The sequence below is a fragment of the Apteryx mantelli genome, chromosome 1 (assembly GCF_036417845.1).
Source record: "Apteryx mantelli isolate bAptMan1 chromosome 1, bAptMan1.hap1, whole genome shotgun sequence".
Lineage (NCBI taxonomy): Eukaryota > Metazoa > Chordata > Aves > Apterygiformes > Apterygidae > Apteryx > Apteryx mantelli.
The window spans coordinates 2,067,422-2,093,368 of record NC_089978.1 but is presented as its reverse complement, the minus strand read 5'-3'; the positions used below and the strand labels follow the sequence as shown (position 1 = coordinate 2,093,368).

Sequence of the window (25,947 nt, the reverse complement as noted above, 5' to 3'; positions counted from 1 at the left end):
GGCCCAGCTCGGTTCAGCCTGGTTCAGCCCAGCCCAGCTCAGTTTGGTTTAGCCCAGCCTGGCCCACCTGGTTCAGCCCAGCCCAGCTTGGTTCAGCCCAGTTCAGCCTGGCCCGGCTTGGTTCAGCCCAGCTCAGCCCGGCCCAGCTCAGCCCAGCCTGGCCCAGCTCAGCCCAGCCTGGCCCACCTGGTTCAGCCCGGCCCAGTTCAGCCCGGCCCAGCTCAGTTCAGCTCAGTTCAGCCTGGCCCAGCTGGTTCAGCCTGGTTCAGCTCAGTTCAACCCAGCTCGGTTCAGCCCAGCGCAGCTCAGCCCAGTTCAGCCCAGCGCAGCTCAGCCCAGTTCAGCCCAGCCCGGCCCAGCTCAGTTCAGCCCAGCGCAGCTCAGCCCAGTTCAGCCCAGCCCGGCCCAGCTCAGTTCAGCCCGGTTCAGCCTGGCCCAGCTCAGTTCAGCCTGGCCCAGCTAAGCCCAGTTCAGCCCAGCCCAGCTAAGCCCGGTTCAGCCTGGCCCAGCTCAGTTCAGCTCGGTTCAGCCCAGTTCAGCCCAGCTCAGCTAAGCCCGGTTCAGCCTGGCCCAGCTCAGTTCAGCTCGGTTCAGCCCAGTTCAGCCCAGCTCAGTTCAGTCCAGTTCAGCTCAGCCTGGTCCAACCCAGCCCAGCTCAGTTCAGCCTGGCCCAGCCTGGTTCAGCTGGTTCAGCCTGGCCCAGCTCAGTTCAGCCCGGTTCAGCCCAGCTTGGTTCAGCCCAGCTCAGCCCAGTTCAGCCCAGCCCAGCTCGGTTCAACCCGGCCTGGCGCAGCCCAGCTCAGCCCAGCCCAGCCCGGCGCAGCCCAGCTCAGCCTGGTCCAACCCGTCCCCGTGTCCCCCGGCTCATGTCGTGGCCGTGGCCGTCCTGGCCCCGTGCCGGGGCAGCGCCGCAGGTTCTGGCATCGGCAAAGCGCCGGCTCTGCCGGGACTCAAGCCCGGCTGCAGCGGGGCCACGCGCGGCGGCCGCGGGGCGATATCCGTCCTCCGAGAGGAGCCGCAAGCCCGGCTCAAAGCTCCGCGGGGCAGCGAGGGAAAGGCCCCGGGGATGGGGGGGGGGGGGTGTGTGTGAGTGGGGCAGATGTGGGGTGTGAGCGGGGGGATGTGGGGTGTGAGCGGGGGGGTTGTGGGGGTGAGCAGGGGGGTGAGGGGTGTGAGCAGGGGGATGTGGGGTGTGAGGGGTTGTGGGGTGTGAGCGGGGGGATGGGGGGTGTGAGCGGGGCAGATGTGGGGTGTGATCATGGCAGATGTGGGGTGTGAGCGGGGGGGTTGTGGGGTGTGAGTAGGGGGATTTGGGGTGTGCGCAGGGCAGATGTGGGGTGTGAGTGGGTCAGATGTGGGGTGTGAGCAGAGCAGATGCGGGGTGTGAGCAGGGGGGATGCGGGCTGTGAGCAGGGGGATTTGGGGTGTGATGAGGGCAGATGTGGGGTGTGAGCAGGGCAGATGCAGGCTGTGAGTGGGGCAGATGCGGGGTGTGATGAGGGCAGATGTGGGGTGTGATGAGGGCAGATGTGGGGTGTGAGCAGGGCAGATACTGGGTGTGATGAGGGCAGATGCGGGGTGTGAGCAAGACAGATGTGGGGTGTGAGCAGGGCGGATGTGGGGTGTGATGAGGGCAGATGTGGGGTGTGATGAGGGCAGATAAGGGGTGTGAGTGGGGCAGATGTGGGGCGTGATGAGGGCAGATAAGGGGTGTGAGCGGGGCAGATGCGGGGTGTGATGAGGGCAGATGCGGGGTGTGCGCACGCCGCCGCCTGGGCCCCGCTCCCCCCGGCCCCGCTCCGGCGCCCTTCCCGCCTCGGCCGACCTCGGGGTGCAGCAGCCTTTATTCGGCGCCGGTGGGTCCAGCCCGCACCGGCGGTGCCGCGCGGAGGCTCCCGGTGCCCCGTGGCCCCGGTGCCCGTGCTGGGGGCACCTCCGCGCGCGGGGGGCCTCAGCGCAGCAGCAGCGGCAGCAGCGGCAGCAGCAGCGGCAGGGGGGACGCCGGTGGTCCCGGCGCGGCCCCGGCGCCGCGGGCGTAGTACTCGGCCACGGCGGCGTTGGGGTTGGGGCCGCCGGCGTCGAACCACATCTGGATGCAGCGGCCGCTGCCGCGCCGGTGCTCCGTGTAGCGGTACGAGCCCGACCAGATGTCCTCGCAGAGCCGCGCCGCCGTGCCGAAGACCTGCTCGAAGCGCCGGCACGTGGCGCCCCGGGGGCAAACGTTGGTGCCTGCGGAGCCGGAGGGGGGGGGCAAAACGGCGCGGTGAGGGGCGGGTAGATGGGGGGCAGCACCGGTGGTGGGGACCCCCCCGCCCCTCCCTCCGCCCCGCGCGCTCACCGCTGGTCCAGTTCCAGCCCGTGTGCCAGTTGCGCTTGCAGGTGAGGGCGTCGCGGCAGTCCTGCCACCACTGCTCGCAGTCCTCCCGGCACAGCGGCACGTCCCGGATCCGCTCCTTGCGCCAGCTCGTGTCGGCCTGCGGCGGCGCCGACGGGGACGCACCGGGGGTCAGCCCCGCTCGCCGCGGCGGCGTGTCCCCCCCCCCCCGTCCGTCCGTCCATCCGCCCGCCGGCCGGCGCGGCGCCGTACCTGGTCGATCCAGGGCCCCAGGTTGGGCGAGCACTCGTAGAGGCAGGTGTCCTGCACGAAGTGGCGCTTGCAGCGGGCGGGCAGGGCGCCGCAGTGGTCCCAGTCGAAGCCGTACAGGTAGGAGCGGTCGTCGTGCGCCGCCGCGCTCGTCTCCGCCGTGCAGCACGCGTTGTCCCGCCACGGCGTGCACTGCGGTGGCGGCGGCAGCGGGTCGCGTGGGGCAGCGCCGTGGGGTGGGGGTGGGGTTTTTGGGGAGGGGGTACGGGGCGGGGGGTGCTTACCTGCCCGTAGAGCAGCCCCTCGGGGCCGGGCTGCCGCTTGTGGTGCTTGGCGTCCATGCAGACGTTGAGCAGCGAGGGGCGGGCGCCCGCGGCGCGCAGCGGCGGCGCAGGCAGCAGCAGCAGCGCAGGCAGCAGCGCAGGCAGCAGCGCCCGCCGGGCAGCCATGGCCCTGCAACGGCACCGAGGGGGCTCAGCGCCGCTCTTGCCGCCCCCCACCCGCGCCCCACGTGGGAACCCGCGGCCCCGTTGCCTGGTCGCAGCGCGGGTGGGAACGCGGTACCCGGAGCGGCGGTGGTGCCGGCGGTGCACGGTGCCCGGGACGGTGCTGCCTGCACCTGGTGCTGCCCGGCGGCGCAGCCCGAATCAAAGGTCGTGGCACGGCGCTGCCCCCCCCCGGGGACACCGTGGGTCACATGTACATCTGGGGGGGCAGGGACACCCGTGAGTCACACACACACGGGGGGGGGCAGGGACACCCGTGGGTCACACACACACACACACACACACACACCCGGGGGGGCAGGGACACCCGTGGGTCACACACACACACACACACACACACGGGGGGGGGCAGGGACACCCGTGGGTCACACACACACACACACACACCCGGGGGGGGGCAGGGACACCCGTGGGTCACACACACACACACACACACACACACGGGGGGGGGGGGCAGGGACACCCGTGGGTCACACACACACACACACACACACACACACACACACCCGGGGGGGCAGGGACACCCGTGGGTCACACACACACACACACACACACACACACACACCCGGGGGGGGCAGGGACACCCGTGGGTCTCACACACACACACACACACACACACACGGGGGGGGGCAGGGACACCCGTGGGTCACACACACACACACACACGGGGGGGGGGCAGGGACACCCGTGGGTCACACACACACACACACACACACACACACGGGGGGGGGGCAGGGACACCCGTGGGTCACACACACACACACACACACACACACGGGGGGGGCAGGGACACCCGTGGGTCACACACACACACACACACACACACACACGGGGGGGGCAGGGACACCCGTGGGTCACACACACACACACACGGGGGGGGGGCAGGGACACCCGTGGGTCACACACACACACACACACACACACGGGGGGGGCAGGGACACCCGTGGGTCACACACACACACACACACACACACACGGGGGGGGCAGGGACACCCGTGGGTCACACACACACACACACACACACACACACACACGGGGGGGGCAGGGACACCCGTGGGTCACACACACACACACACACACACACGGGGGGGGCAGGGACACCCGTGGGTCACACACACACACACACACACACAAACACGGGGGGGCAGGGACACCCGTGGGTCACACACACACACACACACACAAACACGGGGGGGCAGGGACACCCGTGGGTCACACACACACACACACACACACACACACCCGGGGGGGCAGGGACACCCGTGGGTCACACACACACACACACACACACACACACACCCGGGGGGGGGGCAGGGACACCCGTGGGTCACACACACACACACACACACACACACGGGGGGGCAGGGACACCCGTGGGTCACACACACACACACACACACACTCGGGGGGGGTGCAGGGACACCCGTGGGTCACACACACACACACACACACACACACCCGGGGGGGGTGCAGGGACACCCGTGGGTCACACACACACACACACACACACACGGGGGGGGGGCAGGGACACCCGTGGGTCACACACACACACACACACACACACACACACGGGGGGGGGCAGGGACACCCGTGGGTCACACACACACACACACACACACACACACACACGGGGGGGGGGGAAGAGACACCCGTGGGTCACACACACACACACACACACACACACACACACCCGGGGGTGCAGGGACACCCGTGGGTCACACACACACACACACACACACACACACCGGGGGGGGCAGGGACACCCGTGGGTCACACACACACACACACACACACACACCCGGGGGGGGCAGGGACACCCGTGGGTCACACACACACACACACACACACACACGGGGGGGGGGGCAGGGACACCCGTGGGTCACACACACACACACACACACACACACACCCGGGGGGGGGCAGGGACACCCGTGGGTCACACACACACACACACACACAGACACACACACCCGGGGGGGGCAGGGACACCCGTGGGTCACACACACACACACACACACACACACCCGGGGGGGCAGGGACACCCGTGGGTCACACACACACACACACACACACACACACGGGGGGGGGCAGGGACACCCGTGGGTCACACACACACACACACACACACACACACACACACCCGGGGGGGCAGGGACACCCGTGGGTCACACACACACACACACACACACACACACCCGGGGGGGGGGGCAGGGACACCCGTGGGTCACACACACACACACACACACACACACACACCCGGGGGGGGGGCAGGGACACCCGTGGGTCACACACACACACACACACACACACACACACGGGGGGGGGCAGGGACACCCGTGGGTCACACACACACACACACACACACACACACACACACCCGGGGGGGGGGGCAGGGACACCCGTGGGTCACACACACACACACACACACACACACACACCCGGGGGGGGGGCAGGGACACCCGTGGGTCACACACACACACACACACACACACACACACGGGGGGGGGCAGGGACACCCGTGGGTCACACACACACACACACACACACACACACGGGGTGGGGGGCAGAGACACCCGTGGGTCACACGCACACACACACACACACCCGGGGGGGGCAGGGACACCCGTGGGTCACACACACACACACACACACACACACGGGGGGGGGGGGGGCAGGGACACCCGTGGGTCACACACACACACACACACACACACACACGGGGGGGGGGGGCAGGGACACCCGTGGGTCACACACACACACACACACACACTCGGGGGGGGTGCAGGGACACCCGTGGGTCACACACACACACACACACACACCCGGGGGGGGCAGGGACACCCGTGGGTCACACACACACACACACACACACACACACGGGGGGGGGCAGGGACACCCGTGGGTCACACACACACACACACACACACACACACCCGGGGGGGCAGGGACACCCGTGGGTCACACACACACACACACACACACACACACACCCGGGGGGGGCAGGGACACCCGTGGGTCACACACACACACACACACACACACACACACGGGGGGGCAGGGACACCCGTGGGTCACACACACACACACACACACACACACCCGGGGGGGGGGCAGGGACACCCGTGGGTCACACACACACACACACACACACACACACCCGGGGGGGGGGCAGGGACACCCGTGGGTCACACACACACACACACACACACACACACACACGGGGGGGGGGCAGGGACACCCGTGGGTCACACACACACACACACACACACACACCCGGGGGGGGCAGGGACACCCGTGGGTCACACACACACACACACACACACACACGGGGGGGGGGCAGGGACACCCGTGGGTCACACACACACACACACACACACACCCGGGGGGGGGGCAGGGACACCCGTGGGTCACACACACACACACACACACACACACGGGGGGGGGCAGGGACACCCGTGGGTCACACACACACACACACACACACACGGGGGGGGGCAGGGACACCCGTGGGTCACACACACACACACACACACACACGGGGGGGGCAGGGACACCCGTGGGTCACACACACACACACACACCCGGGGGGGGGCAGGGACACCCGTGGGTCACACACACACACACACACACACACACTCGGGGGGGGTGCAGGGACACCCGTGGGTCACACACACACACACACACACACACACCCGGGGGGGGTGCAGGGACACCCGTGGGTCACACACACACACACACACACACACCCGGGGGTGCAGGGACACCCGTGGGTCACACACACACACACACACACACACGGTGGGGGGGTGCAGGGACACCCGTGGGTCACACGCGCACCAGGGGGCGGGGCAGGTTCCCCAGCTGTCAGTCACGCCTTGACCCCGCCCCTCACATGGCCCCGCCCCTTTCGGCCCCGGCCACGCCCGGCCACGCCCCGTCGCTCACTGTCGCGTTGTGGGTGTGGCCTGCGCGACGCGTCGTCTGTGCCCGCGGGCCCGCAGTGTCACCGCGCGCATGCGCCCTGCGCTGGAGCCCCGCCCTTCCCCGTCCCGCCCCGCCCCTTCCGGCGCTTCCGGTTCCGGCTCCGGGTCGGCGCCGTCGCCCCGCGCGGAGGTTCCGCCGGCGCCGCCGCCGCAGCAGCAGCATGTCCACGCTGTTCCCGTCGCTGCTGCCGCGCGTCACCGAGGCGCTGTGGTTCAACCTGGACCGGCCCTGCGTGGACGAGACCGAGCTGCAGCAGCAGGAGCAGCAGCACCAGGCCTGGGTGCGCCGTTCCGTCGGGCCGGTGCCGCGGGGGGGGATGATGTTCCCGGGGATGGGGCGGCCCGGGGCCTGGTCGATGGCTCCTCCGGGAGGGGGGGTGTGTCCCTGGGGCCAGGGGGTCCTGGGGACGGGACAAGTGGGGTCCCTGGGGACCGGGGGTCCTTTGCGGGGGGAGGGGAGTCCCGAGGATGAGGGGGGTCCTGGGGACGGGGCCGATGCTGGGGGTCCCTGCGGACGGGGGGGTCACGGGGCTGGAGGGCCTGAGGAGGGGGCTGAGAGGGGGCCGTGGGAATGGGGGTCCTGGGGGCAGGGCGACAGGGGAGCCCTGAGGACACGGTGACCCTGGGTTTGGGGGTCCTGGGGGCAGGGGGACGACGAGGGGTTCTGGGATGGGGCTGACGGGGGGGGGGGGGGTCTCTGTAGACGGGGGGGTCCTTGCCCATAGGGGGGTCCTGGGGGTGGGGGTCCTAGGCCCAGGGCTGACAGGGCGTCCCCGAGAACCAGGGGGTCGTGGATGTGGGGGTCCTGGGGACAAGGTGACCCTGCCGTGGGGATGACAGGGCGTCCTGGGTGTGGGGGTCCTGGGGATGGGGCTGACAGGAGGGGGTCCCTATGGACAGGGGGTCCTGGATGTGGGGGTCCTGGGGATGGGGCTGACAGGGGGGTCCCTGTGGGCAAGGGGTCCTGGGGACAGGGCCGACGGGAGGTCCCTGAGGACGAGGTGACTCTGTGATGGGGACGACAGGGGGTCCTGGGTGTGGGGGTCCCGGGGATGGGGCTGACGGGGGGGTCCCGGGATGGGGCTGACAGAGGGGTCCCTGGGGACAGGAGGTCCCAGGGTTTGGGGACGACAGGGGGGGTCCCGTGGACTTGGGGTCCCTGTGGACGGGGCCGATGGGGGGGGGGTGCTGGGGCTGGGTGAGCAGTGCCGGGGGCACAGGGGGTCCCAGCGCGAGTCGCCTCGGGCTCCCGCCGCCCGCGGTCGCGCCCGTGGCGATGGCCCGTCTCCTCGCAGCGCGCCGCCCGCTCAATCTCAGCGCGTTGCGGGCGCTTCCGTAGTTTCCCTCCGTGGTTTGCAGCTCCGCCATTATCCGTGTAGGTAGCTGAAAAAGGGGTGTTGAAGCACGGCCTTTTTTTTGCTTTTTTTTCCCCCCCCCTCGCAGCCTGCAATTAGTTAAAAAAAGATTCCCCGGAGAAAACAAGGTGGCGGCTCCTAATTCTCAGCACCTGCGGGTACCCCGTGCTGCGAACGCGACTCAAGCGTCGCAGCCTTACCCCAGCCTGGGAATCCCACCAAAAAAAAAAAAATTGATTGGATTAAATAGCTGCATCTCAAAAATGATTAAATCGCTTAATTAATGGTTTAGCAAAAAAAAAAAAAAAGGGAGCAGGCATTTGGGAGAAGGATTTACGTCTCTCTGAGTCTGAGGTGCCAGACTATCTTAATTGAGCTGTAATTATCTGCCGTGGCTGCGTTACGGAGAACCGAAGGCAGGTGGTTAGGGAGGAAGCAGCTTTAAGGGAAAGCGACTGCTTTTTGGCGGCAACGGCTGGGCGGAGGTGGCCGCATCTTCCCCCCTGGTATCCCTAAATAACCTTGTTTTCCGCGAATTCGGGGTGTGCTCGGGGCGGTTTGAAGGAAGGGACGGGAGGCGGCTTTGCTGGAAGGCCGGTTTCCTCGCCGGGAGCCGCGCTCGGAGGTCGCACGGCCGGTTCGGCGCCGACCTGCCTCTCCCTCGCCCTCCGCAGCTCCAGAGCATCGCGGAGAAGGACAACAACTTGGTGCCCATAGGAAAACCCGCGTCCGAGGTGGGTCGGGGCCGGGTCCCAGCTGGGACAAGGTGCCTCCGGCACCCGGGAGGGGATGGGGCGAGGGCTGGGTGCCGTGGGGCGCTGACCGCCTGCCACCGCGGCCTCTCTGCAGCATTACGACGAGGAGGAAGAGGAGGACGACGAGGACGACGAAGACAGCGAGGAGGACTCCGAGGACGACGAGGACATGCAGGATATGGACGAGATGAACGATTATAACGAGTCGCCTGACGACGGGGAGATCAACGAGGTAACTGGTGTGACTGGGGGCGCTGGCCGGAGTCCCCAGCCCGCTGGGACCGGACGGGGATCGGCACGGAGACTCAGCTCCCGCGGGGAACAGACCGGCCCATGCTCGGGAGCCATCTCCACCGTTTCCTCTTTTCCCAGGTGGACATGGAAGGGGCAGAGCAGGATCAAGACCAGTGGATGATCTGATCCTGCTGCATCCCGACCGAACCGAAGCCTGAGAAGTCGGAGGCGTCCGGTGGGGACGTCTTATCCGACTGGCCGATTCGGGGGGGCAGGGTCCGGCGTCCTGGAGGACCCCGGGCTGTGGTTCACTGACGCTTCCCCTCCTGCTGCTGCGTCTCGTCGCCTTTCCGAGGGCTGCGCGGAATAACCAGGCTCGGCACGGAGCCGCCCAGGGAGGCCAAAGCATCGCTGCTCCGGGCGCCGAGACGGCGCTGCTTAACGCCCAGGGCAGCCGAGGGGAGAGGGGTCACGTGAGTGTCCTTTTTTCTAATAAATACTTCTTTTTTTTCCAGAAAACAACCCCGTATCTGCAGCTCCCTTATAGGAGCTCCAAGGCGCGCCGGGAGCAGAGCGCTCCCGCGCCGCTGGGGGAGCCTGGCGCTGCCCGGCGTGGTGCCGAGCCGCTTTGGGGAGGCGCAGGGCATCCCGTGCCGGGGACGGCGCCGCTTGCCGCTGAGCCCTCGGCGCGCCGTACGCAAAATCGCCGGCAGGCGCGACTTTACTGCGGTTCGCTTGCTTTTACAGGGGGGGGGATGCGGCGGCGGCGGCGCGGGAAGGACGGGGCTCAGCGCGGGCCGCCGTAGGTGAGCTCGGCGATGCCGTCGGGGATGGCGCGGAAGTACTCCAGGCTGGTGCGGTGCACCTTGCACCGGTACTTGCCGCAGGTCTTGGCGTACTGCAGGAAGTGGGGCGCCCCGGGGAAGATGACGTTGTCGGCCAGCACCGTGGCGCCCTCGGCCAGCAGGTCGTGCGCTTCCAGGAGCTGCAGGTCGCGCAGGTAGCAGCGCTTCCAGTGGTCCATGAAGACGAACTCGGCCTTGAGCAGGCCGTGCTTCTCCTTCAGCTGGGGGATCACCTCCTCGGAGGGGCCCACGATCAGCTCCACCTGCGCCGGAGGAGGGGGGGGGGGCTGCTCAGCGCGGCTGCTTCTCCGAGCCCCCGGCGCCGCGATTCCTTTCCCGGAGGAGCAGCCCCCCTGAAAGGAGCCAGCTCCGGGAGGCGCGTGGGTCGCGCAGGGGCTTTGTCCGTCCCCCCCCCCCCCCCCCTCGCCGCCGCGCTCACGGTGTCCTCGCCGAAGCCGGCCAGGCGGATGACCTTCTCGGCGACGGCGGCGTGCCGCGGGTCCAGCTCCACGGTGTAGAGGCGGGCGCCCAGCGGCAGGCCCTGCGCCAGCAGCACCGTGGCGTAGCCGCAGTAGGTGCCCAGCTCCAGCACGGCGAGCGGTGCCCGCTCCTGCAGCAGCCGCTCCAGGATCCGGCCTGCGTGTTTGGGGAGGGAGGGGGGGGGTCGCTCGGCGCCCCGCGGGGCTGCACCCCCCCTGCCCACCCTGCCCACGGCCGTGCTCAGCCCCGGGCGTCCCCCTCCTCAGGGCTGTTGTGAGCTCCTGGCCCGGTGCCTGGTGTGAGATGAGCGTGTGGGGTCTCTGCCTAGCCTCGGCCTGGAGGGCGAGGGATGGGAACGGTGCTGGCAGTGCCGAGGGGTGTGTGTGTGTGTGTGTGTGTGGGTGTGTGCATGCGGGTGTTGCTGCTGGCAGTGCGCATGCATGTATACATGTGCATGTGTTTATTGCTAGTGCGTGTGCATATGTGTGCATGCATGTGGGTGTGCGCATGCGTGTGCTGCTGGCAGTGTGTGTGCAGGTATACGTGCACATGCATGTGTGTTGCTGGCAGTGCATGTGTGTGTACATGTGGGTGTGTGCATGGGTGTGTTGCTGCTGGCAGTGTGTGCATGCGTGGGTGTGTGCATGCATGTGTTGCTGCTGGCAGTGCATGTGTGTGTATGTGTGCATGCATGTGGGTGTGCGCATGTGTGTGTTGCTGGCAGTACATGTGTGTATACATGCACACGCATGTGTTGCATGTGTGTGCATGTATACATGTGTGTTGCTGCTGGTAGTGTGTGGGTGCGTGCACGCGTGCGGGTGTGTGCATGCATGTTGCTGGCAGTGTGCATGTACGTGTATATGTGTGCATGCATGTATTGCTGCTGGCAGTGCGTGCATGTGGGTGTGTGCATGCATGTGCTGCTGGCGGCGTGTGTATACATGTGCATAAATGTTGCTGCTGGCAGTGTATATGTACATGTATATGTGTGCATGCGTGTGTGTTGCTGCTGGCAGTGCATGCGTGTGTGTGTATGTATGTTGCTGGCAGTACATGCATGTGTGTGCATGCGTGCATGGATGCGTGTGCTGCTGCTGGCAACGTGTGTGTGTGTGCCTGCATGCACATGCCTGCATGCGTGTGTGTGTGTGTGCGCACACGTGCCACTGCCAGCAGGTCCCGTCCCCGCCGCGTCCCCGCCGTCAGGGGCCCCGGGGCAGCAGCTTGCGCCGGCGGCGCGGCCCCGCTCACCTTTGCGGGGCCCCACGTTGCTGAGGTGCTCGCAGCGGCGGCACCACTGGTCGAAGGTGCGCAGCACGTGCCGGGGGTCGCCGGGGATGGCGTGCGCCAGCACGTACTGGAAGGCGCGCTGCTCCCGCGGCACGCCGGTCAGCCGGTCCTGCAGCCAGCCCACCAGCACCGCCCGGTACAGCAGCACCACGTAGTGCCGGTAGCGGATGAGCAGGGTGACGAGGAAGGGGATGAAGGCCAGGGCGATCGCCGCAGACACCATGGCGCCGGCGGTGCTCGCTCGTGTCGCGAGTTGCAAGTGCTCTGCGGCCCCTGGGGAAACGCCGCTCCCGGGTGCAAGGGGGCTGGACCGGGCACCCGCCGTGGGGCTGCTCCCGGCCCCGGGACCCACACGTGCACCATGGGCACCCATGCACCCGCCGCAGGGTTGTGCGCTCACCCTCCCTGACCACCCCCTGCTCTTGCACGCTCATGCGCACCCCTCTTGCACGCCCTGTCCCTCGCACGGCCCCAGGCCCCCCCCCCCCGGGGATGCCACTGTCCAACACGGCCCCTTGCACCCTGCACCCAGCACCCTGCACCCCACCTGCTGCAGCTGGAGCCCGATGCCCCGGCCCCTTCGCCACGCACCCTGCAACTCGACCCCGGCGCCCCACGGCCTCAACCCGGGTCCCTGCACCCAGCACCCCACAGCACCCAGCACTGTGCACCCCGCACCCTGCCCCATGCACTCTGCCCCCTTGCACCCTGCACCTCCACCCTGCGCCCGGGCTGTTGGGTCCTCAGCCGTGCGTGGTGCCGGGCCAGCGGGGGACGGCTCCTACCTGCCCCGTCCTGTCCTGTCCCGTCCTGTTCCGTCGCGCTGGCCGTGGGGCCCCAGCACCCGCTGGCCCCTGCGCAGCCCTGCGCCCTGCTCAATTATTGATGGCGTCGCCTTAGCCACGGCTGGCGCCGGCTCGGGTTACCATGCCGGAGGGGAGGCTGGCGCCAGGGCCGAGGCTGGAGCTGGGGACGGATGTAGGAGGTTGGGGAGGGTGCAGGATTTCAGGGGAGGGATGCAGGAGGTGGGAGATGGATGCAGGAGCCATGGGACAGATGCAGGGCTGGAGCCTGAGCATCCCCAACGCCACCTTGTCCCCTGCACCCCCAACGCCTCCGTGTGCATCCCGACAGTGCGGGTGCTGTGCAAAGGCCACGCGTGCCACGGGCATCCGAGTGCTGGCACGGCCCTGAGGCCAAGCCTGTTCCCAGCTCGCAGCCCCGGCGCAGCTCGTGCCACGGGGCAGCGGAGGGAGTGCTGTGCACTGGGGGCATTGGGTGCCAGGAGCAGGGGCCCCACGTTCGCCCGTGCCCTGGCCCCCACTGGGGGGGCGCCTATGCAATGCACCCCTGTACGTGACCATGCACACGTGCGCCACGCATGCACACCCAGGAACTTGGACACGTGTGCACACCCAGCACCGTGCACTCGCACACGCGAGCGTGCACACGCGCGTGCAGCGTGGGCATCCACGTGACCAACTGCAACCCTGCGTGGCACGGGTGTTCGTGTGACCAGGCACATGCACCCACGCGGTGCACTCGCGCGTGTGACCACGCACACCCACGCACAACTGCGGGCCGTGCACGTGCAACTCACAGCCCCCCCCCCCGCGTAACCAGGCACACGCAGGTGCATTGCACACACCCAGGTCACGCACACCTGAGTGATGCACACACCCACATGAGCACACAGGTGCATTGCACACATGCAGGTCACGCACACCCGTGCGATGCACACACCCAGGTCACGCACACCTGTGGGATGCACGCACCCCACGTGACTGCGCACCCGCATGTGCAATGCGCTCCTGTGTCAGCGTGCAGGTGCAGGTGCTGCGCCCGCACCCACGCGGCGGGACCCACGCGCGAGCTCGGCGCGCGCGCGCTCCCGGGGCGTCGCTGCGGTCACGTGCCGGCAGCAGGCGGGGGGGAGGGGGGAAAGGCGGGGGGGAGGGGGGAGGGGGGCGGGGGCCGCCCCGCCCGTCAGGGCGCGCCCCGCCGCCACGTGACCTCTCTCTCGCGCGCTGATTGGCTCCCCCTCACGTGACGGCGGCGCCTTTAGCTGGGGCGGGTGGGGGGGGGAGCCTGGCGTGGCGCTTCCGTTCCCATTGGCCCGCGCGCCCACGTGACGGGGGAGGAGGGCCGAGCTGGCGGGTCACGAGGCCGGAAGCGGCGGCGGCCGCGGCGGGGGGAGGGGGGCGGCTCCGCCCCCGCCCCCCCCGCGCGCTGCTGGCGCGCGGCCGCCGCGCTCACGTGACCGGGGCGGCAGGGCCCCTGCCGGACACCGTAGCGGCGCCGCGCCCGGGCCGGCCCTGCTGCGCCTCGCCATGGGGTGCTGCTACAGCAGCGAGGCCGAGGCCTCCGACCAGGTGGGGCCCGGGGGGGCGGCTGGGGGCGGTGGCTGGGGGAGGGGAGGGGAGCTGGGGGGTGGCACTGGGGCGGGGCGGCGGCTGGGGCTGGGGGGAGGGGCGCGGGAGGTGACAGGGGGGTGACAGTGGGGCAGAGCGTTGGGGGAGGGGAGCTGGGGCGTGACAGTGGGGCTGGGGAGGTGTGGGGGGAGCCGTGGGTTACAGTGGGGTGTGGGGAAGGGAGTTTGGAGTGACAGTGGGGTGGGAGGAGGGGAGCTGGGGGGTGACAGTGGGGCAGAGGGCTGGGGGAGGGGAGCTGGGGCGTGACAGTGGGGCAGGGGGTTGGGGGAGGGGAGCTGGGGGGTGACAGGGGGGTGACAGTGGGGCAGGGGGTTGGGGGAGGGGAGCTGGGGGGTGACAGTGGGGCAGAGGGCTGGGGGAGGGGAGCTGGGGGGGGTGACGGGGGGGCTGGAGAATGTCGTGGGGGAACTGGGAGTGACAGTGGGGCTGGGGGGGGGTGTTAGGGGGAGCCAGAGAGGTGACAGACGTGGGGTGGGAAGTGGGAGGGGGTTGTGGCTGCAGCTGTGGGATTTCAGAGCCGGGGCTCTTGCGGCGCTCCGGGATACCTCCCTCCGGGCCTGGGTGTGGGGGGGGTCCAGCTGGGGTCCTTGGGAGCAGCAGCAAGATTTTGGGGGGGGGGATGAACCTGGGGTCACTTGTGGGTGCCGGCGGGGCAGAGAAGAGGTGGGGTGCGACGGCTCGGGGCTGGGGGGGTGCCTGTCCCCCCCCCCCCCCAACAGGCCGGGCTCTCCCGGTGACCCCGGCCGCTGCGGCTGGGCGGGGGGAAAGCAGGGAAGCGGCCGTCCTGCCGGGCACCGTCTGCGGAGCTGCTTCTGGAAAGGGCTTGTGGGAAAAGCTTGGGAAGCCTCGGACCTTCCGCCTGGGCACGGGCTCCTCCCTGGGGGGGCTTCTAGGCCTGGGGGGGGGGGGGGTATCCAGAGGCCGAACTCGGAGCGGAGCCAAGGGCAGGGCCGGGACTTGCCCGTCTGGTTCCTCGGCCTCCGGGCGGGGGGAGGATCTGCGTCTTTGCCCGCACTCGTGGGTTCCCGGTTCCACAAAATAGGAAACGGGCCTGGCTTTTGCTTTTGGAGGAAGCGTTTGCCCTTGGCAGCGTCCGGAGCGTGGCTCAGCATTGCCCGCCGAACCCCGACGCGTCCCTCTCCCTGGGGACGGGCGCTGCCTTCGGACACCCCGGGTCCCGAGTGGCAGCGTGGTGGCTCCTTCCTCCGGGTGCTTCTCCCGGCACGGGCTCCGAGGGGCCCCCGGGCTGCGGCGCCTGTGCTTTGCTGGGAATCTCCCACCAGATCCCCTGGATGAATATACCGGCCGAACCTTGGTAGCAGGCAGTGGGAGGGTTCTGGAAACGTAGATCTCGGGGTCCCACCGCCCCAAAAGCGAGGGATGGGGCTCGGGTTACGTTTGGGGCAGGCCGGAGCCGGCTTGTGCTGCCACCCCCGGCTGAGCCGTTAAATCGGCCCCGAGTGTCCCGCTCCAGAGCGGGTAGCTCCTCCCGTGGTGCTCGCCAAGCTTCCTGGGATCAACGCGGCCCGGAGCAGGGAAGCGGAGGCCGGCGCTGATTTTCCTCTTCCCTTTCGGCTCAGGAAGAAGAGACGAAGCGGCTGCTGGAGCCTGCGGCCAGCCCCCCCAACAAGGTGCTGAACGGAGCGGAGCAGAGCTACCACAGCCTGCCGTCGGCGCGCACCGACGAGCAGGCCATGCTCTCCTCCATCCTCGCCAAGACGGCCATGTAAGGCGCCGCCCGCGAAGCCCCTCGGCCCCCGCGCCGCAGCCGTAGCCGATGCGCCGCGATGGGTCCCAGCTCGTCCGGCTCGTGGCACCGGGCTTTTATCGGACCAGATTCGGGTGCCCTAGGCTGCCGCCCGCCGGTCTCCTTGAGTTTTTGGGGCCCGTTATCCCGGGTTTAATCCTCCCGGGCCTCGTGGCGCGGCGAAGTATCCTTCCCTCTCCTCCTGGAGGAGTGGCCGCGGGCTGCGATGGGGAGGGGACGCGACGCTCGCAGCGGACGCGAGCCGCGAGCCCGTAGCGGGAGCTGCTGTCTCGTGTCTCTCCGCAGCAACATCATTGACGTATCGGCGGCGGATTCCCAAGGGATGGAGCAGCACGAGTACATGGACAGAGCCCGACAGTACAGGTGAGAAGCTCCCTCGCCCCAAGGCAGCGAAGGGGGGGAGAGGGCCCAGCCTTCCTGCCCGGCTGTGCCGTGCCGTGTGGCGGATCGGACGACGGGAGAGGTGCCGAGCAGCTCCCCTCTCTGCGCTCGCGGGCGGAGGCCTCGTTTCTTTTCCAGCTCTCAAATCCTCCCGGAGCCGAGTGAGCGCCTCGGGGAGGTGGAGGAAACGCGGAGACCTCCCTGCTCGCCGTTCCCCTCCCCGCGCAGGGCAGGGCGCCTCGCGCGCTCGTCCCCGTGCCGGGCGTGCTCTCGCTGCCCCTGACCTTCCCCTGCTTTCCCCCCCTCCTCCCAAATCCGCCCGCAGCACGCGCCTGGCCGTGTTGAGCAACAACCTGACGCACTGGAAGAAGCTGCCGCCGCTGCCCTCGCTGACCAACCAGCCGCACCAAGTGCTCGCCAGCGACCCCGTCCCCTTCGCAGACTTGCAGCAGGTGAGCGGCCCGAGGCGGGCGCTCCCCCGGCGGCACGCGGCGGCTCTGCCGTCCCCCGCAGCGCTGCTGGAGAACTTCTGGGAGAGGAGGCGCAGGAGGAAGCCCGCGCGTGGGGCCGAGCCCGGCGCGGGTGCTGACGGTTTGGAAACGGGCTCCGGGCGCGAAGCTTCTGCGCTCTCCTGGCGCTGACTGACGCCGCTGCCGCCTCTCTGGCAGAGCGGGTGTGACCCGCTGACTGACAAAGCCTCCGGCTGTGCGGGAAAACCCGGCTGCGCCACGCGCGTGTGCCCGGAGGAAGTGCTGCGGGGAGACGTCGAGAAACAAAACCCAGCTGCGGTGGCCTAACGCTTCCGACCTGAGCGGATGCGTGCGGTGGCAGGGCTCCCCAGGGACGGGGCCGCCCATTCCGGTGCCCAGCCCTGGCCCGGTGGCTGCCTGGGGCGGTGCTCAGGGACCGGGATCCCTTTGGGAGCGGAGAGGTTGATCCCTGTCCTGCGGGCACAGCTGTAGCGTGACAACATCGAGATGATGATGGTTGTTTTTTAACCTGGAGGCGGACGGAGCTAGAAAAGGCGACGCTTTGATTTTTATCGGCGTGGAAGGGGCCGGGGAGCCGCTCGGCAGCTCCCGGCCCCCGCGGGGCTGCTCGGAGGGCCGGGGTGGAAGCGGTGGCGGGTGCCGCGGTCGGAGCGACGGGGGAAGCTGCTGCCGACAGCTTCCTTCTCCGTTCCGCTTCCCTCCGGGTGCGAGTAAGGTCGCAAACGCGGGGTGGGGGGATCGTGGTGCTCAGCGCCGGGTGCCCGGCCGGGACCGCTCGCTTCACCGGCTCCTCCGCTTCCGCCCGCAGGTGTCCCGGATAGCCGCCTATGCCTTCAGCGCGCTCTCACAGATCCGCGTCGACGCGAAAGAAGAACTGGTTGTACAGTTTGGCATCCCCTGAGCCCGCCCTGCCGCAGCACAGCTTCACCGTCGGGTTTCGGTTTTGTGTTTCTTTTTCTTCCCCCCCCTTTTTGTCCTTATTTTCCCTCCCCGCCCTCCCCGCGGCGGAACTTGTACATACACCCGATTTCCTACTAATCACCGAGAAGACGATTGCCACCGCGTAGCCCCCGGCTGGCACCGTGCTCTCCCTTGTGCGTGAGTTTTTTGGGGGGGGGGGGGGAGCACGGAGGGCTCCCCGGGTCACCGGCACCACGCCGGCTCGCGGGCCGCCTCTCCCGGGACCCTCGCGCTCCTGGGAAGGGCGGCCCGGAGCCGAGCGCCTCTGAAGGAAGCTCGCAGCAGAACCAGGCTCCTGCGGATGTGGCGCTCCACACGGGATCTGGCGGCTTCTGACACCTTCCCTCTCATTTTTACATGTTTGGACCTTTATTTTGTTTTTTTTTTTTTAATTATTATTATTATTGTTTTGGTTTTCTCCTGCCACAGTAGATAAAACACATTCATCCAGCACCCGTCTCCTCTCATCTGTTCCGTGCCAGCCGCACACTGCATGGTCGCGGCAGGATGTGACCGGCAAACGGGGCACCGGCGGTGCTGCGGCTGCCGCTGCCTCGCCATCCTGCTTTCCGGCACGGGCTCCGCGTAAGCCCCCGCCTCGGCAGCCCCGCTTGCGTGTGGGACTGCGGGATTTTCGGGAGCAGGCGCGCCCCGGCAGAAGGACGGCTCTTTCCCTGGCGTTCGGGTTCAAAGCTCTGCTTGGTGCTGCCCCGGCTGGGACGAGGGCCCCGGGCGCTCCCTGGAGCCCGGCTCCCTGCTCCGTCCCGCTCCCAGGCAGCCTGCTCCGGCCTGGATCTTGGAAGAGCCCTTCCAGCCTCAGCCGTGGTGTCTCCCAGCCTGTGCTACGGGCCGGGCCCTGCTCCTCCCGGTGAAGGTTTTGGGTGGTGTTTTGGGAATGCCTGTACCCAGCTCCCCCCGTACACTCAGACACCTGCTCTCCGAGCTGGCAGTAGCTCGTGCCCGAAGGAGCCGAAACGCTCCCGGGAGCCGCCGGTGCCGGGGGAAGGAGAGGGACCCGCGTCGCCCTCCCAGAGCCGCTGCGGGCCCCAAAGCGCCTGCGCGTGTCCCCTTCGTTTTGGGTGCTGTCACAGGAAAAAAGCAGGGTTTGCGAGGACGTTTCCGTAACGAGACGCGCCCGAGGGGGCTTTATTTATTCGGAAGGGCAGGGGGGGCCCCCTCCGGCGCCGCGCGCCCCCTTCCCGGCCCCCTTGCGCTTGGCGTTCATGCGCTGCCAGGCGGCGGCGGTGGCGCGGTCCCCTTCGGTCACGCCGCTGAAGTCGAAGGAGCGCAGCTGGGGCAGCGCGGCGAGCACGTAGCTCCTGCCGGCGGCGGGGGGACGGGGTGCGTGAGCCAGGCTGCGTGAGCCGGGCTGCTCCTGTCCCCCCCCAAGGGGGGGGTGTTTTTTTGGGGGGGGGGGTGGGGGGTTACCTGTAGCCGCGCTGCTCCTCGACGGGGTTGCCGTGCAGGGTGAGGCGGCGCAGGCGCGGCAGGGCCGCCAGCTTGTCCACCTCGGCCAGGCTGCGGATGCCGTTGGCGTGCAGGTCGAGGCGGCGCAGGTCGTGGTAGCGCGTCAGCACCTGCGGACGGGGCCCCCCCCCCCCCAAATCAGCCAGACCCCCGCCAGCCTCCCCCGTGAGGGAAACCGAGGCACGGGAGCCGCCGCGACGCACCGGGTCGATGGCGGGCAGCGCGTTGAAGGAGAGGTCGAGCCAGCGGAGGCGCTCGGGGGCGGCGAGGAGCTGCTCGAGGGCGGCCGCCAGCCCCGCCAGGCCCCGCAGCCCGTTGTTGTTGAGGCGCAGCGCGGCGGTGGCGGCGGCGAGCGGGCGGCCCCCGGCCCCCGAGCCCCCCCGCGCCGCCTCCGCCGCCAGCAGCTCTGGGGGTGCCGGGGTGAGCGGCGGCGCCGGGGGGGGGGTCCCCATGTCCCCCTCCGTGTCCCCCCCGGTGCCGTGCTCCCACCTTGGACGGAGTCGGCGCCGCGGAAGGAGAAGTCGAGGGGGGGCGCGAGCAGCGGGCGCTGCCAGGGCTCCCAGCGCGACGCCGACGCCATGGGCCCGGGGCGCTGTGGGGCCCCTGTGTGCGGCCTTCTGCCCCCACAGGCGTCCCCACGTGTGTCCTCAGCCCCACATGTGTCCCCCTGCCCCCGCAGGCGTCCCCACGTGTGTCCTCAGCCCCACATGTGTCCCCCTGCCCCCACAGGTGTCCCCACGTGTGTCCTCAGCTCCACACGTGCCCCTCTGCCCCCACAGGCGTCCCCATGTGTGTCCTCAGCCCCACACGTGTCCCCCTGCCCCCGCAGGCGTCCCCGCGTGTGTCCTCAGCCCCATGGGCGTCCCCACATGTGTCCTCCTGCCCCAGCCCTGCATGCATGCCCACGTGTGTCCTCACGTGTGTCCCCAGCCCCACACGTGTCCCCATGCATGTCCTCCTGCCCCAGCCCCACACATGTCCCCCTGCCCCCACATGCGTCCCCACGTGTGTCCCCAGCCCCACACGTGTCCCCAATGCATGTCCTCCTGCCCCAGCCCCACATGTCCCCACACGTGTCCTCCTGTCCCCACGTGTCCCCATGTGTGTCCCCAGCCCCACACGCGTCCCCACATGTGTCCTCCTGCCCCAGCCCCACACACGTCCCCACAGGTGCCCCCAGCCCCACACGTCCCCACACGTGTCCCCATGTGTGTCCTCAGCCCCAGCCCCACATGTGTCCCCACATATGTCCTCCTGACCCCACACGTGTCCCCACATGTGTCCTCCTGCCCCAGCCCCACATGTCCCCACACGTGTTCTCCTGCCCCCACACATGTCCCCATGTGTGTCCCCAGCCCCACGTGTGTCCCCACACGTGTCCTCAGCCCCAGCCCCACGCGTCCCCACGCGGGTCCTCCTGCCCCCCCCATCCCTGCCCGTGTCCTCCTGCCCCAGCCCCCCCTCACGCCTCCACGCGTGTCCTCCTGCCCCCCCCCATGCCCCCATACACCTCCTCACCCCCACGACAGCCCCCAGCCCGTGGCCCCACGCACGGAGCCCCACGCGTGTGTCCCCCCCCCCTCCCCGCGGCCCCTCGGGCTCCCGCCGCGCGGCCCCACGCGCGCCCCGCTCACCCCCGCCCCGCGCGCCGCCGTCGCCACGGCAACCAGCGCCCCGCCCCCTCTCCCCTCCCTGCCTCCCCCCCCCCGCGCGGGGCACGCCGGGACGGCCGCGCCGAGCGCTAGCGCTGCTGGGATTGGTAGTCCTGCCCCCCGCCCTCTACCGCGCCGCCCGCCCCACGTGACGCGAGGCCGCGCTGACGTGTCCCGGCCGGCAGCCAATGCGCTGGGGGCAGGGGGCCGGCGCAGCCGTTTGAATCGGGCTGGAGGTCGCGGCGGCTGCCTCGCGCCCCGCGGCGGGAGGGCTCCGGCCTCGGCCCCGCGCCTACAGAGAATACGGTAGAGTGCCTAGGGGCCTGGGGGGGGGCTGCGGGGGGGGCAGTGACCCCGGAAGGGGACACAGTGACCTTTGGTGGGGACAGGGGCCCTGGCAAGGGGACAGTGACCCTGGGGGGGTGACTTGGGGGGGGGGATGGTGACCTGAGAGGAGACAGTGACCTGGGGGGGGAAATGGTGACCTGAAAGGGGACAGTGACCCTGGGGGGGTGACTTGGGGGGGGGAATGGTGACCTGAGAGGAGACAGTGACCTGGGGGGGGAAATGGTGACCTGAAAGGGGACAGTGACCCTGGGGGGGTGACTTGGGGGAGGGAATGGTGACCTGAGAGGAGACAGTGACCTGGGGGGGGAAATGGTGACCTGAAAGGGGACAGTGACCCTGGGGGGGTGACTTGGGGGGGGGAATGGTGACCTGAGAGGAGACAGTGACCTGGGGGGGGGGGAAGGTGGCCTGAGAGGGGACAGTGACCTGGGGGGGGAGCTGGGGGGGGGGACAGAGACCCTGGAAAGGGACAGTGACCCTTGGGGGGGGGGCATGACAGTGACCTGAGAGGGGACAATAACCTGGGGGGGGGAGGCTGAGGGGACGACAGTGACCTGGGGAGGGGGGAGAAGGCAGCTATGGGGCACAGGGACCCTGGAGGGGGGGACACAGCGACATGGAGCGGGGGACAGGAGGCCGCGGGGGACCGTGACACTGCGGGACACGGAGGTGGCCAGAGGGACCGTGATCTCTCTCCCTCTGAAAGTGTTCCCCCCCCCCTCCCCGAGCCTGCGAACGCCTCGCGCTGCTCCTTCGGCGTAGGTGGGATCGCTGGGCAGGCGCCTGCAAGATCCCCGTCCTGGCTGGGGATTCCCCAGGAAGCTGGGAGTCTGGCGCGCGTCGGTCTGGAGACAGATCCAAAACCCCTCGGCGCTTCCGAGGCGAAGCTTGATAAGGCGAGGAGCGGGATTATGGCGTGGGCTCCTGCGGCGGGAGAGCGCTGCGCTCCGTAATCCTTCCTTCCCGCCTTCCCCGGCGCGCGCCGGCGTTTGAGACGTGCCGCCCCTGGTGCGGAGACCTCAAAGGCCGCGCTGGAGAAAGCCCCCAGCAACCATTTCTCGTAGCTGCCCCCGTTTTGAGCAAGGGGTTGGACCCAGGCACCTCCTGGGTTCCCGTCCAACCTGAATTCCTCTGGGGTTTGAGGTGTGTAGCGCTGCAGATGCGCCGTAAACCTTGGGCTTCTCCCTGGCTAAAGAAGGATGTTCGCACGCCTCCTTAAGTGCTTCATTCGGCCTCCATTCGGCCTCGTCTTCCAGGGCTTCTATCATCCATGGCCTGAGATCATCAAGTGTGTTGACTTCCTCAGTTAGGGTGTAAATAGGTGACTCCTTCCTCCTCCTGGCAGCGGTGGCAGGTCACCGGCAAGCAGGTGTCCACCGCTTTTCCGGCTCTTTGCTCTCCGTGCCAAAGCAGCACGCTTCGTATAGGAAATTCCTTGGACTAGTTGCGTGGTGGTGTTGGCCCTTTGGTGGCCGTGGCTGGTGAACGAAGCGGTTCCGCTGGCCTCCTGGTGCCTGCGCGAGGACTTGTGCAGCTGCAGAGCCAAGCAGCTTGGGGAACTGGTGGAGCTGAAGGCCTTTCTGGCTAGGTCAGTTGGGAAAATAACGAGCTCCGGTCCTGGGTCGGGTTTGCTGAGCGGTCACGTAAGCAGGCGGAGGCAGCGCAGGCAGGAGTCCGCCTCCGGTGGAGGACCAAGGGTTGGGGCCTGCAGATTGGCCTTTGGAAAGCTGCTGGCCCAAAGCTCCTTGGAGCTGGGTTTTTCCTTCCGCAGGGTGACCCGTGTGCCACCCGTGGCCTTATCTGTCCGCTTTTTTTTTTTATCGGGCTCCGAGCGAGATCTGGCACTGCCCTTTTCGTTGTAATGTCGTTGTAATTCCGATTGTAATGTAAAGGCGCCGGGAAATCGCTGCGTCCGTCTGTGTCCTTGGGGGGGGAAGGTTTTGGGGGAATAAGGAGCGTTTTTTTTTTTTTTTTTTTTAACCTGGCAGAGGTCCACCAGCTCGCGGGGAGACGGGGGCAAGACCGAGCCTGTCTGCGGGGCCGCGGTCCGCCGCACACGAGCGCCGAAGGGGTTTTTGCTGCGACAAGTCGCGGAGTTACGTAAGTCTCCTCCTTGCCGGCACGCGGGAAACGGCGGTTTCTGAGGAAACCGTGCCCCGGATCTGGGGGGAAAAAACCTCGCTGCCTGCGTCGGCTCCGCTCGGAGCCGCGGTCCGGCTGGAGACGGGGCCTGGATCCTCCGCTGCAGCGGGAGGACCGAGACCGCTTTGACGTGACCTTCGGGTCGATTCGGTTGGCGAACGCAACTACGACCTTCCAAATATTGGTCGCGCCATCAAAACCAGCCCAAGCTCCGCGGAGGGATCGTCGTGTGCCTCGAACGCCGGCGTCAAAACCCGTCTCGAGTAACTGAACCGAGTCTTGTGCGCGGCGGGGCAAGCTATTAAAAAAATAACGCCGTTTGCTCTGTGTTCCTGTATCGTCCAAGTACCTCCTCTGAGGTCCTGCACGCGGCTGCCGGCTCTGAAGGGAGGAAGGAGCTGTCAGTCTTGGAAATTTCCCGATGAAGCCAAGCGATGGGGGAAAGCACGTGCAAGCTCGCCGCCGTCGTAGCGCCGGTTTTGAGGGCAGGAGCGGCCCGCGGGAGAAGAGCGTTTGCTAGAAAACGGCACCGCGCCAGCGCTCGGGCGTGGACCAAAGCTTGCTGGAGCAGGAGGCTTGGTGGAGCCGGACCCCCCTGGCCGCGCGGGACCCCGGAGCGTCGGTTCTGGCTCGACCGCGGAGAGCTGCACGCGCTCTCCCGCCGAGACGCCGAGGACGCTTGCTTTACCAACGCGAGCGTGCGGTTCTGGGCCATCCTCACCCCTCTTGGGATGGAAAATCCCCGTTGCCTCTTCCCACGGGACAGGGCACTGGGAATGAGACCGCGTTAGCCGGCTTGGGTAGCGCGGCCGATTCGGGCTGCGACCTTCCGCCTCTGCTCCCCCCAAGGCATTAGCCAGAATAACCAGCACCCGGATGGCCGCAGGTCTTCGTGGAGAACGAAAGCGTCCTGCGGAAGACGGCTCTTCATCGAGTCCCGTCAGCCCGCGCGTGTCCTTCGCATTCCTCGGAGGATGGCAGCTCTGGACCCCGCTCGGAGGCGGCCTGCTGCCCTTCCTTACCCCCCCAAGAGGGGTTTAATCCGAAGGCTTTTCACGCCGTACCTACCCAGGGAAACGAAACCTTGAGCTCCTGCGGAGCAGCTGGAAGCATCTCCCGCCGGCAAAGACGGGAGAGGCCGAGGTGGAGCTGGGGGACGCAAGGGCTTTCTGCCGCGCGGCGCGCTCGGCGCTGGCTTCGCGACGCTTTGCAAAACGCAGACCTTTTGCAAGCAGCTTGCCGCGTAGCCGGTTATCCCCGCTGGCTCTTCCGGCGCGCCCGGAGCCCACCCGCCGGCACGGAGCCAAAAGCAACGCTCCTCGGGGCACGGCGAGGTGCCGGCGCAGCAGGACGCGGGGAAGGCTGTTGCGCGAACGCTTTAAATCGGCGGTCGCTGGCGCGGCGCGGAGAGCTGCGGGGGGGAGTTTTGGAGACCAGCTTGGATGTGGTTTTAGCCGGAGGAGCTCAGACGGCGCGTTAGCGTGGGGCAGGAGAACCGGAGCGCCGCGGCGGTGGCGGCGGCGCCTTTCCGGGCCGGGCGCCTTTAACGCGAGCGGCTCGGCGCCGTGACGTGCGGTGGCTCGCCGCCAGGAAGGGGAACCGTCTCCTGCCAGCCCGAGGAGCGACCCGACAACTTTTTTTTGGGTTTTTTTTTTTTTTTTGGGGGTCTTTCGTGCGCGCTCGCTCGCGCCCTCCCCGCGCCGCTTCCCGAGGGTCCCGATGCCGGCGGCGGATTGAAACCCCCCCCCTCCCCGCCGGGCAGCAGCCACGGGATTCGGGTAAGGCCCAAACGAACAAAGACTTTCTCCCCCTTCCGTGTTTTGTTTTTAAACGCGGCCGGGGAGGAGGAGGAGGAGGAGGGAGGCTGGGGAAGGGGGGAAGCCGTCGGGCAGTGGCGCCGGAGCCCCCGCGGAGCGCTCGGCTCCCGCGCCGGCTCCCCGCTCGCCCCCCGGGGCGAGGAGGCCGCGGGCCGAGTCGCGCTCGCCAACATCCGGGGGTTCGGGCTTCCCGCGCGCCTCCGCCGGCCTCCCGCAGCCGTTGCGCGTGTTGCTTTTATTATTATTAATTATTATTATTATTAATTTTTTTACCCCCCCCTTTCTCCGCGCGGCGGGGAGCTCGGGGTCCAAAGGCGCCCGCTTGCGCAACGCCGCCGCGCTTCCCCCGGCGCGGGCGGCCAAGGGCAGCGCCGCGCGCCCGAGCTCGGCCGCCGCCGCCGTCGTTTTTCCCCCCCCCCTCCGCCTCCTCCCTCCCTGGCCGCTTCCCTGGGAA

At 68.5% G+C, this 25,947-nt stretch overlaps 6 protein-coding genes across 7 annotated transcripts; 2 read left to right on the top strand and 4 right to left on the bottom strand.

Moving 5' to 3' along the window:
* Positions 1-1,826: 1,826 nt before the first annotated feature.
* LOC136993407 (folate receptor gamma-like) lies at positions 1,827-7,136 on the bottom strand. Of its 2 annotated transcripts, none has more exons than XM_067305446.1 (5): positions 7,036-7,136; positions 2,869-3,037; positions 2,588-2,776; positions 2,339-2,474; positions 1,827-2,229 (listed from the first exon to the last, which is right to left on the bottom strand). In XM_067305446.1, the coding sequence occupies exons 1-5, from the start codon at positions 7,104-7,106 to the stop codon at positions 1,952-1,954; spliced, it is 843 nt and encodes a 280-aa protein (XP_067161547.1). In that variant the 5' UTR covers positions 7,107-7,136; the 3' UTR covers positions 1,827-1,951. The 2 variants fall into 2 exon arrangements, with proteins under 2 accessions (XP_067161547.1, XP_067161616.1); XM_067305515.1 differs by lacking the exon at positions 7,036-7,136 and adding an exon at positions 3,149-3,216.
* A 13-nt stretch (positions 7,137-7,149) lies between these two features.
* Positions 7,150-9,939, top strand: ANAPC15 (anaphase promoting complex subunit 15). Its single transcript, XM_067305711.1, has 4 exons — positions 7,150-7,354; positions 9,103-9,162; positions 9,278-9,415; positions 9,556-9,939. The coding sequence occupies exons 1-4, from the start codon at positions 7,235-7,237 to the stop codon at positions 9,601-9,603; spliced, it is 366 nt and encodes a 121-aa protein (XP_067161812.1). The 5' UTR covers positions 7,150-7,234; the 3' UTR covers positions 9,604-9,939.
* Positions 9,940-10,020: 81 nt separating this feature from the next.
* Positions 10,021-12,337, bottom strand: LOC106483917 (transmembrane O-methyltransferase homolog). The gene is made up of 3 exons (XM_067305613.1): positions 11,997-12,337; positions 10,702-10,898; positions 10,021-10,525 (listed from the first exon to the last, which is right to left on the bottom strand). Exons 1-3 carry the CDS (start codon positions 12,256-12,258, stop codon positions 10,205-10,207), a joined length of 780 nt encoding a protein of 259 aa, XP_067161714.1. The 5' UTR covers positions 12,259-12,337; the 3' UTR covers positions 10,021-10,204.
* Positions 12,338-14,258: 1,921 nt separating this feature from the next.
* On the top strand, positions 14,259-18,520 carry LAMTOR1 (late endosomal/lysosomal adaptor, MAPK and MTOR activator 1). The gene is made up of 5 exons (XM_067289592.1): positions 14,259-14,407; positions 16,048-16,193; positions 16,521-16,598; positions 16,942-17,068; positions 17,916-18,520. The coding sequence occupies exons 1-5, from the start codon at positions 14,366-14,368 to the stop codon at positions 18,006-18,008; spliced, it is 486 nt and encodes a 161-aa protein (XP_067145693.1). The 5' UTR covers positions 14,259-14,365; the 3' UTR covers positions 18,009-18,520.
* Positions 18,521-19,093: 573 nt separating this feature from the next.
* LRRC51 (leucine rich repeat containing 51) lies at positions 19,094-21,188 on the bottom strand. Its single transcript, XM_067289591.1, has 5 exons — positions 21,169-21,188; positions 20,024-20,151; positions 19,738-19,940; positions 19,496-19,644; positions 19,094-19,386 (listed from the first exon to the last, which is right to left on the bottom strand). The coding sequence occupies exons 2-5, from the start codon at positions 20,112-20,114 to the stop codon at positions 19,218-19,220; spliced, it is 612 nt and encodes a 203-aa protein (XP_067145692.1). The 5' UTR covers positions 20,115-20,151; positions 21,169-21,188; the 3' UTR covers positions 19,094-19,217.
* Positions 21,189-21,994: 806 nt separating this feature from the next.
* LOC136991048 (uncharacterized) lies at positions 21,995-24,391 on the bottom strand. Its single transcript, XM_067289528.1, has 3 exons — positions 24,365-24,391; positions 22,656-24,192; positions 21,995-22,458 (listed from the first exon to the last, which is right to left on the bottom strand). The coding sequence occupies exons 1-2, from the start codon at positions 24,389-24,391 to the stop codon at positions 23,119-23,121; spliced, it is 1,101 nt and encodes a 366-aa protein (XP_067145629.1). The 3' UTR covers positions 21,995-22,458; positions 22,656-23,118.
* Between the last annotated feature and the right edge of the window lie 1,556 nt (positions 24,392-25,947).

What these genes read in the sequence shown, in the direction of transcription:
- LOC136993407 (XM_067305446.1), bottom strand. Translation starts at nt 7,106, where the DNA reads ATGCGCGCGGTGACACTGCGGGCCCGCGGGCACAGACGACGCGTCGCG. An exon ending in AGGGGCTGCTCTACGGGCAG is followed by an intron (nt 2,777 to 2,868) that starts GTAAGCACCCCC and finishes CCGCCACCGCAG; the next exon opens with TGCACGCCGTGGCGGGACAA. An exon ending in GGGCTGGAACTGGACCAGCG is followed by an intron (nt 2,230 to 2,338) that starts GTGAGCGCGCGG and finishes CCGGCTCCGCAG; the next exon opens with GCACCAACGTTTGCCCCCGG.
- ANAPC15 (XM_067305711.1), top strand. Translation starts at nt 7,235, where the DNA reads ATGTCCACGCTGTTCCCGTCGCTGCTGCCGCGCGTCACCGAGGCGCTG. An exon ending in AGCAGCAGCACCAGGCCTGG is followed by an intron (nt 7,355 to 9,102) that starts GTGCGCCGTTCC and finishes CGCCCTCCGCAG; the next exon opens with CTCCAGAGCATCGCGGAGAA. An exon ending in ACGACGGGGAGATCAACGAG is followed by an intron (nt 9,416 to 9,555) that starts GTAACTGGTGTG and finishes CTCTTTTCCCAG; the next exon opens with GTGGACATGGAAGGGGCAGA.
- LOC106483917 (XM_067305613.1), bottom strand. Translation starts at nt 12,258, where the DNA reads ATGGTGTCTGCGGCGATCGCCCTGGCCTTCATCCCCTTCCTCGTCACC. An exon ending in CAACGTGGGGCCCCGCAAAG is followed by an intron (nt 10,899 to 11,996) that starts GTGAGCGGGGCC and finishes CCAAACACGCAG; the next exon opens with GCCGGATCCTGGAGCGGCTG. An exon ending in CCGGCTTCGGCGAGGACACC is followed by an intron (nt 10,526 to 10,701) that starts GTGAGCGCGGCG and finishes CCTCCGGCGCAG; the next exon opens with GTGGAGCTGATCGTGGGCCC.
- LAMTOR1 (XM_067289592.1), top strand. Translation starts at nt 14,366, where the DNA reads ATGGGGTGCTGCTACAGCAGCGAGGCCGAGGCCTCCGACCAG. An exon ending in AGGCCGAGGCCTCCGACCAG is followed by an intron (nt 14,408 to 16,047) that starts GTGGGGCCCGGG and finishes CTTTCGGCTCAG; the next exon opens with GAAGAAGAGACGAAGCGGCT. An exon ending in GACAGAGCCCGACAGTACAG is followed by an intron (nt 16,599 to 16,941) that starts GTGAGAAGCTCC and finishes ATCCGCCCGCAG; the next exon opens with CACGCGCCTGGCCGTGTTGA.
- LRRC51 (XM_067289591.1), bottom strand. Translation starts at nt 20,114, where the DNA reads ATGGCGTCGGCGTCGCGCTGGGAGCCCTGGCAGCGCCCGCTGCTCGCG. An exon ending in CGGCGCCGACTCCGTCCAAG is followed by an intron (nt 19,941 to 20,023) that starts GTGGGAGCACGG and finishes CGGCACCCCCAG; the next exon opens with AGCTGCTGGCGGCGGAGGCG. An exon ending in CGCTGCCCGCCATCGACCCG is followed by an intron (nt 19,645 to 19,737) that starts GTGCGTCGCGGC and finishes CCCCGTCCGCAG; the next exon opens with GTGCTGACGCGCTACCACGA.
- LOC136991048 (XM_067289528.1), bottom strand. Translation starts at nt 24,391, where the DNA reads ATGGCCCAGAACCGCACGCTCGCGTTG. An exon ending in AGAACCGCACGCTCGCGTTG is followed by an intron (nt 24,193 to 24,364) that starts GTAAAGCAAGCG and finishes GCCGTTTTCTAG; the next exon opens with CAAACGCTCTTCTCCCGCGG.